Below are 15181 nucleotides of genomic sequence, written 5' to 3' on the forward strand. Positions count from 1 at the left end.
TGGAATATTTCTTGGTGGATTCTGTAAATATGCGACACACAAAGATAGATAGATTTCTTTCTCTGATAAAAACCTAACCCAATGTACTTGTTGAGGGCACCCACATGTGCACAGCCTGGTTGGATCCATCCTTCGAGCCTGAGAGATCATCTCCTTTTCCAATGTCTGGGTCGCTGTCCGCTCTGTTGAGCCTTACCTCTTTCAACATATATAGGCTGACACAGGAATCGTCCTATTACATGTAAATAAACAACTACATTACAATCAGCCATTTAAAAATGCATAAATTGGCACTGTTGGATTTCTTTCAGAGGAAAAGACGTGGGCCATGTTCTCTGTTCTTCCGACCATATTACGAAAAACCTCTGTCTATTATCTTGTTCAGTTGGCGACCGCGTTCATCTGATTGGCTGAAGGTGTTGTCTGTCAAGGCATGGCTTCAAAGGAACTGCTTTGGGCAAAAGGCCAGACATTTGAAAAGGGGTCTGAAAAGACAGACAAGATAAAAACATTGGCAACTCTCTCACTTTCATTCAGATTCTGTTAAGAATTTAAGTAGAATGACCTTCAATTCTTTACATATGCAGACCATATCCATCATTTCTGACGCGTTCACAAACTACACACCGATGTAAGGCTGTACAAACTATTGCTGCACCTTAAACCATTTCCTCCCCAACAAATACCCAGACAACCAGAGAGGCAATAGGAAGCAGACTGAAATGGTGATTCTAGAAAGGGTACGGCGTGGAAAAAAATAAAAAGCCGTTAAAATCGTAGCTATGTTCGCATGGATTTAATGAACCTTTCTCTCTGAGTCCCTTGCACTGCACAATGCACACAATTATGTTAGGCTATCACACTGTTGTTTCTATAAACCAATCACCACTTATGTACGGAACAATATGCAGTGCATCCAGATTTATACAAATTCAGTTCAAAATTAACAAGATGGTGCACGTGTGACATGGCACTGTCATTTCCGTTGTTAATAACATCTTTCTGATAGAGCTGGAGGGAGTGAGAGACGAGAAGTATCAGTTTATTTGCCCAGATGCTAGCACAGAATGAGTTGATAGAGGTGAGGTTTTCTGAACAGGTGCTCGATTCCCTTCTTAAGGTCCATTGAAGGTCGAACTGTTTACTCAAAACAGATGTTCTTTAGTTGGGGTCACAAACATGAACACGCACACACGCAGGCACGCACGCATGTACGATTCCACACAAACACACACGTTTTCTCTCCCTTTCAGAGGAACTGACTGCTGCCCTTGTGCGGCTCTCAGTTGAAGTTCTGTCAATGTCAATAGCTCTCCTGTTAGAGTCGGCCTGTCATGATCTCAATGAGAGAGAGAGAGGGAGAGGGAGAGAGGGCGAGAGACTGACTAACAATCAGGACGAACAGCAGTCACTTCAAATGTCCCTTTGATGCCATCCGCTCATCTCGTGGGTGCTATGGATCAGTCGGATATGTGGTTACACGGATTTACTTGTGACGCTGACAAATTAAATTAGAAAACATGTCAGTAATGTGAATAACATGAACAGAATTTGACGTTGTGATCGTGTGTTTGACAAAGATAAAGGCAGGTTTGTTTTTATTGAATGAAGAATGAATTTAAGCGTGAAAAATCATATTTTTCTATGATTTGTGTCATTAATATTTCAGGAAAAAAACTGGTTCTGAAGCACTAGGTGGCACCAATGTCATGCCAACTGACATGAAGACACACACACACACACACACACACACACACACACACACACACACACACACACACACACACACACACACACACACACACACACACACACACATACACACACACACACACACACACACACACCCACACACAGGCATTCAGGGCATTTAGCAGACGCCTTATCCAAAGCGACTTTCAATAAGTACATTTGCCATACACAAAAAAAAGAGAGACACACACACCTACGGCTTCTCGAAGCATTGGAGTCGCCCCGGTCCTTGGGATTGCTATGGCTGCATCTCAAGTGTTGTGAGTGCATTTGATGTGTTTGACTACACTGTGTCCTGCCATTAATCCGACATTACCTCCCCAGCCATCGGCTAAATGTTACGCCGGGCCTGTTTGAGTAAGACCATGTGACCGCCTTATGCTCTGCGCTGACATGCGCGTACATATTGACACACCGACACGACCTGTTGACGCACATGCATATAAAGACGTTGGCATTATTAAAAGTCGTGCATCTACCAGTGTCTGGTGCATTCAGCCCTGCAGAGATAGGGCCGGGTTGGGGATAGATAGCATGCTCACTCATAGTCCAGAGAGCACTTATTGACCGTAACCTGTTATCTGTGTTTTGGAAAGTCCCACTCGCTCTACCATTTGGTAATGGGAGGTATTAGATTGTCTATCACATGTATTTTGTTCCATTATGCTCCCAGTGTGCTCACGATTGTTTTTCAGATTCATGACCAACCACTGTTTTTGTTCTTATAAAACTAAGAAATATAACACTAATGGCACCCATGGAGGCTTTTGGAGGCACACCAGCAATGTGCAGCCTGCATGAGGTAGGGTCTGAGAGATTTAAGAATATGGACTTTGCCCCTTCCATAGTGGAACAATCGACTCATCAAATTCACTCATTTATTCTTTTGGATTTGAGAAACGTACAGAAAAATCATTTATTACTTTGCATTCCATTGAAGTTGAACTTAATTTCAAACCAAAAGTGTGAGTGAAGGTGTAGTATTCTCATATCAGGTAGACCACATCGTCGAAAACAAATGGGTGGATTTATCCAGTGTCGATGTTGATTGTGGAGTGGAACTCTCTAAACGCTAAACCAAATGCCGTCATTCGGGTCAGCAAATTAAATTCTGTGAGCTCTACCATAGAAACCATCGCCTTCAGGCTCTCTGTAGCCAGGAGCTCCAGGTCCGACTTCAGGCTGGCTTTCCTCCAGACATCTGGCAGTATATGCCGCCCCGGTTCTGCTGTAGAGACTTGGGGTCCCCAGACCAACCAGAGGTTAATAGGCCATGGACAAGAGGTTAGACACGGGTTCAACTGCTGGTAAGCTGGGCCTTATTACCCACGTATACTGAGCTCATTCGGGGTCAGCAGCTCAATGTCACTATAGATTTATGTCTCTGTGTACTTACGTAGTTGTTTTGACATGTATGAAAGGTTATACATGGCTGCTGGTTCTCAGGAATCTTCTCTTGAACTTGTTTCTGTGTATTTTTCAGCCCAGGTCTCTGTTTTCATCCTTTATTCATGTGGGATTCATGACTGGCCATCACTTTACATTCAAGATCACGACTTGAACAGTACAGTCACCTACAAATGGATGAACCAATGTCATCGGCCCGTGCATGTGCTTGTCTGTGTGCAACTCGTAGGACTATGTTTTCACCACCATGCTTTGAGTAAATATACTTAGCCGTTTAGGGTTGGCCGTACTCTCTGATCTTTTTCAAGAGGACATGGAACAAGCAATGATATGGCTGGGTTAATGATCTGCTCTATCATACCGCCCGGCCCAGTTGCAACCTTGTTATTTAATGATTTAGCCCCCTGGGCAAAGTCTGCGAAGAGCTACAATCTACAAGCCTGCATCGCCGGGGCATCTCTACTTCTTTTAACGAACCAGTGTCAAATGGCATCGCAGTCAGCTACAAGGGGACGGGGACTAATTAGTGCAGAGCGTCCACGGTGCGTCCCACCCGCTCTGTCGAAGGGGGGAAACACCAGACCAGTCAAATTAGCTGCTCACCAGTCGCCGCCCAGAGGCATGCGGGGAGAGGAGTAGCACGGTCGATCGCTAATGAGGATCGCTTGGATACTAAGTGGCAGCTACACAATGATAATTAGTGGACAATGAGAAGCGGCAGAGGAAGGCTGAGCTGCACGCCACGCCACCCCGCGGGTCACAGAGCGAGGGATAGGCACGGCCGGCCTGCATCTTGCTCATTCCATGATGGCGTTTACTGATTGAACACTTTCAAACAAATGTACTTTTTATGAGCGCGGTGCAATTTTTGCGTCCATCGTATCTGAATTATATAGAGCATAGTGTGAGACAATAGCTACCATTTAGCGACACTGTCAGCTGTGTGTGAAAACGTCCGCTCAGCAGTCTGAGGCGCTCCTGGCCTACAGCCCCTTATTAGTCCACAGCACAGGCGTCAGGCCCAGAAACCTCAATTTCTGCTGACAGGCATTGCGGCAGGACGCCTACCCAGCATTAGTTAATTGCAACGATCAGACTTGCAAAGAATACCCTTTAAAGAAAATCCTTTTTGCAAATGCTACGAATTTTAAGATCCGCTCCTGGGTGGCTGTGAGCTAATATCCAGAGCGCCGCATTGTGCATTGTTCCAACGCAGGAGATGGTGACAATGAGGAATCCTAAATCCATGGGACTAAACGCAAACATAAATAAACTAAAAACAAACCTAGGGGGGCCTTCCACTGCATTGAACGCTTGGTAAACAGTGCAGTTAATCAACGTCTCAGACTGGCCTGGCTGTACGCCGTCGGTTGCTTTGACCTCTACCTGTGTCCAGGCTAGAGCTCTATTCCACCCCAGCCTCCCTGTGTTTATTTCGGCATGAACAGCCTTATCTCCATCCCTGTTCCCCATCACTAGGCTGTTGCAAATGCAAAATAATGAGATGTTAACAAGCATTAAATGAAGCCCCCTGCGTGGGGAGAGTGGCGCTGCGACACGGTAGATGTTGTCACGCTACTTTGCGCTGTCTCAGTGTCTCATGGTGGCAACACAAACCAGGAGGAATTTGCAAGAATAGTTTATTTTATTATTTTTCCAAAACAGTCGTTTTGCTTTCTCCCTTCATATTCTCCCGGAGTAGTTTGTTGTTGCCCTAATCAACATAAAAAAATATTAACGCAGTAAGAACAGCCAAGCGTAAACTTTCAGAAATGGCGTTGACGATTTTAATTTCAGCACTCTGAGGTTGTTGTCGGCTTTTGTGCTTTTTTCTGTAATTTTCCCCGGCGAGATGCGTCACCAGGCAGTGTGTAATTGGGTTTTTATTTTTTTGTACTAGGAATTGTTGCAATGGCTTTATAATTGAGTGAGATGAACTTTAAAGCGGGCTCACAACGTTTTCTTAACAGGAATGAAGAGTGTGTTGGCAATGCACCCAACAGGAGTGCTAAGACACATGCAGCCCGCAAAAACAGATGAAAACACGGGCACACGCTCGCGTACAGACACACACACACACACATACACACACACACACACACACACACACACACACACACACACACACACACACACACACACACACACACACACACACACACACACACACACACACACACACACACACACACACACACTCATGTTTTTCCCTTCACAGAGTTTCCAAACCAAAACACTCTGAAGATGAACTGCAGACCCTTATGGGATAAACAACTCGACTGCAGCGTCTTCCTGCCTGGGAGGGAAGAAGGGGAGGGATGGGGGGGAGGGAAGGGGTGTGGGAGGGAGGAGGGGGGGGGAGTGGGGGCAAAGGGGGAGGGAAAGAGTGGGGGATAGAGGGGGAGGGAAGGAGTGGGGGGTAAGTGGGGGGGAAGGATTGAGGGGGAAAATGCGGAAGACATGATGGAGAGGGAGGGAAGGGATGGGCGATGGATGGTTGGAGAAAGGGAGAGAAGGACTAGGGGGGAAAGGGAGGAAGACATGGGGATGGAGGGTGTGAAGAACTGTGGGATATGGTTGGAGAAATGGAGGGAGGGAAGGAGAATAGAGAGAGATTGTGGCGATATGTAAAATGAAATCCCTTCTTTGATCTGATGCTATCTTTTATTGCGGCTTAGTTTCCGTGAAGGAGGAACAAAACACAAAGTGTTTGTCAAACATAATTAGCTTTCGTCTTGGTGAAGCCCGAGGCCAGAGGCCCGGTTGAGAAGGAGGCGATGTGGAGGAGCTCAGTGGGAGGACAGCTCTGTCTCTCTGTGAGCGAGTGCACGGCGAACCAATGGCTCAGCTGTTTTCATTTCATCAGCGGGACGATAATGGCCTTGGCTTCTTAAACACACGCTGATCTTGGCTTTTAACTCCAGACTTTTAACTCTGATTGACATTAATGCTGACATTTGCATCCTATAACCAGCCAGCTCCGATGGCGTCATGGCCAGTCAAGACCCATTTGATTTGGATTTTTGAAAATGACAATCTCAAAGGGCTTGGATTGTCCCTTATTTTGAAGTGTTAGATAAATGCCTCCTGACGTTTAGCCCTTCGAAAGGTGAAGGGGACGTTGTCCTTTAGAAGCCATGGTGCAGATTCACTCATCACAGAGGACACTTCCCCGGGTCAGGACCCCGATGCCTCAATGCACAGGTTACCCAAGGTCACCCGCACAGCTGCTGCTAGGAGTTGGTTATTTTAAATCGGACACGGATCCTTGATGAAACCAGGACCAGGCTAAGACCCAGGGGCCCAAAGGCCAAAGGTCACAGGTAGAGCATTACTCGATCCGAGCCCTAATCCCCATAATGAATAGTAAACTTTTCTCTTGTTATATGTATACCTTCAAGTATACAGAAAATCCCATTTGACACGCAGCGATGCCTGACGCATCTCAACGGATATAAATCATATCAGCTGAGCACAAAAGGTATCAATCCCTTGAAGAATAGAGCTGAAAATAGTCAAAGCCATTTCCTGGAATTAAGGGATGAATGGTTTTTATTAGCATAATAAGAGGTGTTCTATATGAAACAAATCTGCTGCTGATTAAAGGAATAGGAGAAGCCCTTCCTTTGAAAGTGATATGATAAAAAAAACATGTGCACACACACATACCACCCCCCTCCCTCCCCCCCCCCCCCCCCCCCCCCCCCCCACACACACACACTCACACGCACATATACTTATCATGCATAGACTTTTCCCAGTTCCCCCTTCCTTCTCTTCCCTATTCAAGTGGTGTCCTCGTCTTCCTATTTACTCCTTTCCATTCCACCAACTTCCTCTGTCACTCTGGCGCGCACCCCCAGACACAAACTCCCCTCAGCAAACCCTCCCTTTTGCTTGCATGCGCCCCTCATTTTGCTTTCCTTCACTAGATTTCACACACATGCCTACACACTATACACACACAAACATACGCACACACACACCACACATACACATACACATACACTATACAAAGACACACAAACACACACGCCACACATGCACATACACTATACATACCGGTACACACACACACGAACACACACACACCCACACACACGCACGCACGCACGCACGCACGCACGCACGCACGCACGCACGCACGCACGCACGCACGCACGCACGCACGCACGCACGCACACAAGCACACAAGCACACAAGCACACACACTAATTCTTCCTGTTCGACACAGCGGAAGACAAGGTGACCCCATGTGACTCCTGCAGTCTGTGGAGATGTTGAGTAATTGTGACTCCCTGTGTATGCTGCCCATTGTCTCGCTGTCAGAAAACCATTCCCACTTCCTCGATGGCAGCCACAATATTATTAAATCTCAGTTGGAACTTTAGTATTTGGACAACAACTCATGTTATATTGATTGGCCATTGTGCTTGTGTATGGATGACGCACACACACACGAGTGCGTCTAGTTGTGTTTTTGAGACATTGACTGAGATGTTAGACAAAATCTTGACCACTGTAGCTACATACTTATAATTGGATATCGACTGGAGGTCAACACTGCACATTGTTGTACTCATGAATCTGTCTGGCGTCTGACAGTGACGTCCATTTTAGAGTGAAGAAATATTCAAGAAAAGGTACAAAAAAGTGCTCAGTATGTCTGTCTCTCTAACTCTTTGCTGTTGTCTCTCTTGTCTTCCTTCTGTGTTGCTCAGACAACCTGCTGATCGACTACCAGTTTACCTTCAGCTTGCTTCAGGACGACGACCACCACTACACCGCCATTAACTTCATGGCTACCCCTGAACAGGTAACCCAGGTGCACACACACATGCGCAGGCAACCACGTGCACGCACACACACAAACACACACACTGCGTTTCTGGCTGAACAAAATCAACACAATCCCTTGGAACACAAGTTCTGCAAATGACGGAAGATGGCTCTTTTTTTATTTGTCAAGGCCAACAAGAACCTGGACATGTCCATCAACGCCTCCAACAACTTCAACCTGAACATTACCTGGTCCTTGAGCTCCACAGGTAGGTCACATGACGGCTTTCTCTTCGCTGGGACCTCTTTCTCTTGGATCTGCTAGGATACATCGGTTGCACGGCTGTATAATTAATAGGTTAATAATTAATTAATAATTAATTGAGTGTTATTAATTATATGAAAAAGAAAGAAAAAAAAATAGATGAAATGTATGAAGGCCACTGTACGTTATGCAAGCAGGACGATCAAATTGAGAAACACATCACTCCTTTTAACTACTTTACCAATGCCATATCGGATGATATAAAAGTACTCAAACATTCGTCCCCATGAATGACTCAATGATCATTTGGCAATGAGCTACCAAACCAACTCAGAACACACCTCTGTGTCTCTGTTTCTGTGGGTTAGGGTTAGGTTTATTATCAGTGGTGGATGTGTGGAGCAAAAAAAACGTAGTTAAAAGCTTTGGAGGAAACAGACAAAGCGAATGCGATGCGATTTTGCAGAGTAAAATGTGTCAGCAGTCTACTTGAGTATTTAAAAAGAACCAATGTAGGTTTTCCCCCGGCGTTCTCCTATGCTTAGGCTTCAGGAAGAGATCAGAGCTGTGTGGCGTGTGTTCAAACACAGTTCATACACAGCAAAGAGGCCACATGAGGGGCACGCGTCAGCCAAGCCCCAGGAATAGTATCAGGCATCCCCCCCTTAAAATTGTAGTCCGCCTCGGATGGTTGTCACAAGGATAGGCTTGGAGAAAGAAAACGTAACGACTAGAAATACTTAATTAACTTCTAAAGCCACCTTTTGTTTGTTCAATATTTAAAGGGACACTGTGTAAAAATTACTCCCATCTAGTGGTACAATTGTATATTGCATTCAAACTAATAGTGCTCGCTTGTCCAAAAACTACGGTGGGCAGTATGTGCCAAGAAGCTGTGACATGACACCTACTAGGCTACCTCATCGAGTCATTCGAGTGATGATGAGGTTCGTATCCTAATCAACGCATTGTAATCCGTTGATTTCAACAATGTAACAGTATTCTAAATACCAACAATTTACATTGTAACGTACGGAATCAAATCAAAATCAAATCAAATCAAATTTATTGTCATTTTGTTGATTGAACAACAAAACGAGAAGGCGTTTCTCACGGATCAAGATCAACATACATTTCAAACAAACAAACAAACAAACAAACGTCCCAATGATGAATAAATAAATAAATAATAAATAAATAATAAATAAAGTCCAGTGAGAAGATCTGGGACGCTGGTGCATTGAGCATCCTGACAGCTTGAGGTAGGAAGCTGTTCCGCAGCCTGGTGGTGGAGCATCTTAAGCTGCGATAGCGTTTCTTGGAGGGTAGGAGCTGAAAGAAGCTGTTCAGTTTGTTTACGTCCACCCCGTCTCTGCTGCTTCCTCCTCCGGGCAGTTCCGGGCACGGTGTCACAGTGTCCGTTAGTATCCTGTGTTTGCGTAGTATGTCCAGATGCCAGCGAATGCCAGTGATGTTACTCGCTCTCAATGTCCTAATGTTTAATATTGTTTCCCTGTCATAAACTACGTTCGTAGGAAGTCTCACACTCAAACATTCAATCTCAATCTCACAGATCTCAAGAGGGGCCGCTGCGACTGTACGCGCCGCCAGTTAGTTGCCCTGGCAAAGAGTTTACTTCCTCGTCTCCTATCCTGTTCCTAATTCCTCCTCTCGATCTTCTTTTCCTCCGTATTGTCTTCTTTATCAGAGTTGTTGGTATGAAATCCAGTTGTTCGGGTGATAAATCAACTGTCTGGCAAGCGAGTTGAAGCTCCAGAAGGTCCGCTCTAGCGTAAGTGCGTCTTGGTGGATTTGGATACGTGTGACCCCAGCAGAGAATAAACCTCCATAACTTGATGAAGAATGGCTTTTGAATTCCTCCAACGCATTTGACAGTATCCATAAGTCATAAGAATATTGTCATGATTTAAACTCGACAAAAATATGAAAAAGTAAATTAAATATGTAATAAAGTAGCCTGCTGTATGTAGCCTGCGGTATTGTGTTCGCTTTACCGCACCGTTGTAACGAAAAGAGAGCTGAGCCGCAAGGCAAAGCTCTCGATCTACCGGTCGATCTTCGTTCCTATCCTCACCTATGGTCATGAGGGCTGGGTGATGACCGAAAGGACGAGATCGCGGGTACAAGCGGCCGAGATGAGTTTTCTCAGAAGGGTGGCTGGCGTCTCCCTTAGGGATAGGGTGAGAAGCTCAGCCATCCGTGAGGAACTCGGATTAGAGCCGCAGCTCCTTTACTTAGAAAGGAGTCAGCTGAGGTGGTTCGGGCATCTGGTAAGGATGCCCACTGGGCGCCTTCCTTGGGAGGTGTTTCAGGCACGTCCAGTGGGGAGGAGACCTCGGGGAAGACCCAGGACTAGGTGGAGAGATTATATCTCAACACTGGCCTGGGAACGCCTCGGGATCCCCCCGTCAGAGCTGGTCAATGTGGCCCGGGAAAGGGAAGTCTGGGGCCCCCTGCTTGAGCTGCTCCCCCCGCGACCCGACCCCTGATAAGCGGATGACGATGAGGATGAGGAGGAAAGTAGCCTTTCAATGACGAGTCGCTCAAACATAGGAGCGCCCATCTCGTTGCCATGGAAAACCATGTTATACATAATAATAATAATAATAATAATACATTTCATTTAGAGGCGCCTTTCAAGACACCCAAGGTCACCTAATACATGCTTACACATCGTCGTTTTTTTTTGGCGTCGATGATTCCTTCTCCTGTGGCGTGGCATAACTATGGTCTTTCAAACAAATGCGGTGCATGTTCAAATTTGCCGGTAAATCTCGTCTCGCTATACTAAGCTCTGTTCCACCGTTACGCTGGCTCAGAGTGAAAACGCGTTTGCAATTCCTGTACGACGTAGTGCTTTTTGACCCTCTCGGCAGCTCATAGACCGGAAGAAAAAGGAAGCCTCCATGAAGCTTACCCGTCCTATGTAACCATATTGATATTAATATTAATTATTCTTCGCTCAGGAGGATAAGTGAGATTTTTGGCAGAGATCATTTTACACCAATGAGGACTTATTTATGAATGAATATGTTGATTTGAGGTAATAAATTACTCAAAATATTACATAGTGTCCCTTTAACCTGTCTGCTACAGTAGGGCAATGTATTGGAAAAAAGCTTTGAAGCTTTTCAAAGCAAATATTGAAGTTGGCGATTTAGACTAATAATATGATTAATTAATCAGCATATCATGTAATTAATTGGATAAAAAAAAATTATCAGTTGACAGCCCTAGTTCATTCTATAAAATATAATTTGCAGCCATTTTATTGAAAAACATGTTGATTAAGATCAGGTTCAATATTCACCCTTGTGGTCCAACAAATATTAGTATTTACTGCAATTCAAATCTCCTCATATGATCTCATATGAAAATAATCTTCCCTAATTATTAATATTGGCCCTGTTGAATGTATTCCATTTTTGGTATTTGATAAGTACTAGAAGTCCATCCAAGAGTTTAACCACAGTTTATAGCGATGCCATCTTTTGTAGTAAGAAACGTGCCTTTTCAGGACCCCAAGGTAAATGATAACGATCGTTTTGTTTTGGTACTCCTGATTTCTCTTTTTCCACTTTAAACTAGAACTAGAAATAGAAACTTTTGAATTCATCGAGGAAAATATATTCTTGAGGCATTGCAAGAGGCACAATTGTGATTTTAATTAAGATAATAGCATTTCCGCGCTGTTATAAAAGCCATACCTCTAAAGTTCAGCTTTCTATTGATAGCGAAGGATTTGCGTGTGTTTGTGTATGTGTGTGCGTGCGTGACTGTGTGTGTGTGTGTGTGTGTGTGTGTGTGTGTGTGTGTGTGTGTGTGTGTGTGTGTGTATGCATGTTCTGCCACTGTAATGCGATGGACATTATGCAGTATTTAGTTGTAGTGCAATGGGTGTTTATGTGTGTGTGTTTTGTTTGTGTGTGTGCGTGCGTGCATGCTTGCATTATTGTCTGCACTCTGTGTGCAGACAATATGCATGCGCCTGCCTACTTGGATCTATTGCATTGTCTGACCTGACCTCCCATTGACCCCTTCCTGGTCCAGCCGGGACCATTTCCGGCGAGGAGATGCCCATCGTGGCCCGGAGCAACATCAAGGAGCACCGCGACAGCTTCTCCTGTGAGAAGTTCAACTTCAGACACCACCACAACATCACCTTCTACGTCTACGTCTCCAACTTCAGCTGGCCTATCAAGATCCAGGTGAGTCGGGACGGGGTGGCGCACCTCATGTTTAACCCGGGTGTTTAACCTCTGCTGAAGAGCCTCTGAGGCCTTGTCCGGGGCCGACCCACTAAGTGCCCATGCGTATGCGTCGGTCTGTGGTCGGGGGCTAATGGCTGCTTGTGGTTTGGGATGAGTCAAGTGCCAAGTCGTTTGAAGCTTCTGATGAGTCTCTAGACGAAAGACACAAGGGATAGCGGAGGAGGAAGAGCTTGTGACTGCGACATGTTGTTCGGGATTGTGTGTCTTTTGGAGATCAGTTCTACATTTCCTCTGTGCCGTGATCTATTGGTGTGACACCGGACACCACATACTCAGGAATCAATAATGTTTCAACAATAGTCCCTCTGTCTGAGAAGGGCAAGTCGGTCAGTGCAATGGATGTGCAGCAAATGGCAAAATATTAAAAAAAAAATATTGCCAAAAATGCATTTGGGGTACTACGAGAATGGGGTTACCTGCCTCTGTGTTAAAAATACTTGTTGTTCTCACACTGTTCATTTGTGCAAAACCAATTCGCATATTTCAAAAACGTTCTGTTTTGTATCACGTCGCATTAAGGCCCTCATCCCGAGTAGTCTGCGGTCTGCTGTGATTGGATAGCACGCCCACTCTATTGCGATTGGTCGAATGCTTTGCGCGTGTGTCGCAAATTCACACTCACGAGAAGTTGTGAACATTGCGGGTTAGTTGGGAGGCGCGACTTCTGCAATTCAACACCGCCCACTGCACTTCAGATGTCGTACTGTTACGGAAATAAAGTTTGATCCCAAACGAGAGGGACGTTCTCATTGAGGGGCGTTCTCGGTGGCCGAGAATACTCCCCCTGGCTCAGACTTTTCTAGCTTAGCTGATGTAGAACATGTATACCTACGTCATATAAAGTAAAGCAAAGGGAAGAGTTGAAAAAAGCATGATATCCCCCCTTTAATAGGAGATCTAGTAAGGGGGTCAGCGAGTCGCTCATGACGGTGCTGCTTTTAGTAGTAGTAGTATAACTATGAGTAGGAGCAGTACTTAGACACTGGTATGCAATGCTTGTATATTTTAATACTGAATGGCAGACACTGGGGTTCGACATGGTTGTCTCTGCCGTCAGCTGTCGTGAAGTTTCTTTTGCGCTGAATGTTGGGTCCTGATAGGTCACTAAACATAAACCACTCAGAAGATGTTTTTGGCAAATCTACTGTCGCATTTAAGCATCTGTGAACTCGCCAGTGTCTCCCCATCAATTATGCAGCGTGCGTTAAATCCGCCGAGGCAGGAGCCACGCACGCTCCCGAATATGCCCGCGCAACGCTTATGATCCATTAAATTGAAGTAGACGTTCGGTGGCAATACTCTTAGATGACGGTTGCACAACGGGGGGGTGGGGGCGGGCGCTGAGTTGATGGACTGCAGCAGTGAAAGCGTGAGAAATCGGCAGAGGAGGGTGAAAAACACTGAGGTTATTGCGACTGATGTTGGGACTGCGTTTCAGAAAAACAGGAATACTAAGGGGAAATCCCAGGTTTAGTTAGGAGAACATAGGCCTAGTGAGGAGAACACAGGTCTAGTCAGGGAACAAAGGCCTAATAAGGAGAAAACTGATCAAGGGCCTCAGATTGATAACATAAGGAATACAGGCAGCATGAGGGAATTAAGTATGAAGTAGGGATTGGAATGGGGAAAATTATGGATCAAGGCTTGAATGGATTGATGGATGAACCTTGGGAATGATACAATGAAAGACGAATGGCTAGTTGGATTGATACAGCCGTTGAAGGATAGTTAGATGGATGAATGGATGGATTGATGGACGATGGATGGATGGATAAATGGATGGATGGGATGGGAGAATGAAAGGATGGACGCTGGATATCTCTGGATACAAAGATAAATACAAATAACAAACAGGTATTAAAGCAAAGGCATACTAGCACACTGAGGCATATGTAATGTGGTTAGCATTGCGGGGTCCATCATCTCTTCCACTGAGACATGGACATCTCACACTTTATCAGATGGTCGTCATCCAATAAAAAACATTACTTGCTCTGGTCAGACGCCAGAGCATCCATCAAACGTTATCAGTGCGGCGCCTGATCCAAACGACCGGCCGTGTTGTTCAGTGGCCCAGGCCTCATTAAAGCCTCATTTGTTCATTGATCTCTCCCCCCCCTCCCACATGCGCATTTCCCATTAATGCTGCGTTTCCAGTGCTCCATATAGCTGCAGGTTGGAAGGTGATAGGATAATTACCGTGCGAAGGCGCATCCGGCCTCTGTGTTGGAGCCTCAGATCAGTAACCTGAGTGGGGGGCGGAGAGCGTGCCGTGACCTTGGTGGCTCCTGATGCCGGGCGCTCGGACGGCCCTCAGGGATTGGCTGGAGGATCGCTAATGGTCACGTCTGATAGATTGCATCTAATATCTGGTTAGAGCCCGTAGACGAAAACGAGAAAGCATGCAAACATAAACATGCAGTGCATACACAACCACAGTGTGATTCTGTCATTTAGTGTTGACTTGTGTGTTGCAAATACACATGGCTTTGTGGTGTTGAACACGACATGATTGCCGGATATGAAGCCTCCTCAGATCTGGTGTTGAGTACTGGTCACATGCTTTGTGAATGTTACTTTGTGAAGCACCTCTGCCTTTCTCCATTTGTCACACGCACGCACACACACATTTACATACACACACCGCACACACCCATACACACACACCTACAACAACCCATCCACA

The 15181-nt window shown here is 45.5% G+C and overlaps 1 protein-coding gene across 2 annotated transcripts in view; it reads left to right on the forward strand.

The window, feature by feature from the left end:
• Positions 1–15181, forward strand: part of atrnl1a (attractin-like 1a) — a 222208-nt gene that overhangs the window by 102365 nt on the left and 104662 nt on the right. For both annotated transcript variants that reach the window (XM_060073933.1, XM_060073934.1), the window contains exons 23-25: positions 7881–7975; positions 8129–8207; positions 12275–12432. In XM_060073933.1, the coding sequence (XP_059929916.1) occupies positions 7881–7975; positions 8129–8207; positions 12275–12432 (332 nt within the window). The remainder of the gene's footprint in view (positions 1–7880; positions 7976–8128; positions 8208–12274; positions 12433–15181) is intronic.

This window comes from Gadus macrocephalus, chromosome 15 (genome assembly GCF_031168955.1).
Source record: "Gadus macrocephalus chromosome 15, ASM3116895v1".
In the NCBI taxonomy this organism is placed as follows: Eukaryota; Metazoa; Chordata; class Actinopteri; order Gadiformes; family Gadidae; genus Gadus; species Gadus macrocephalus.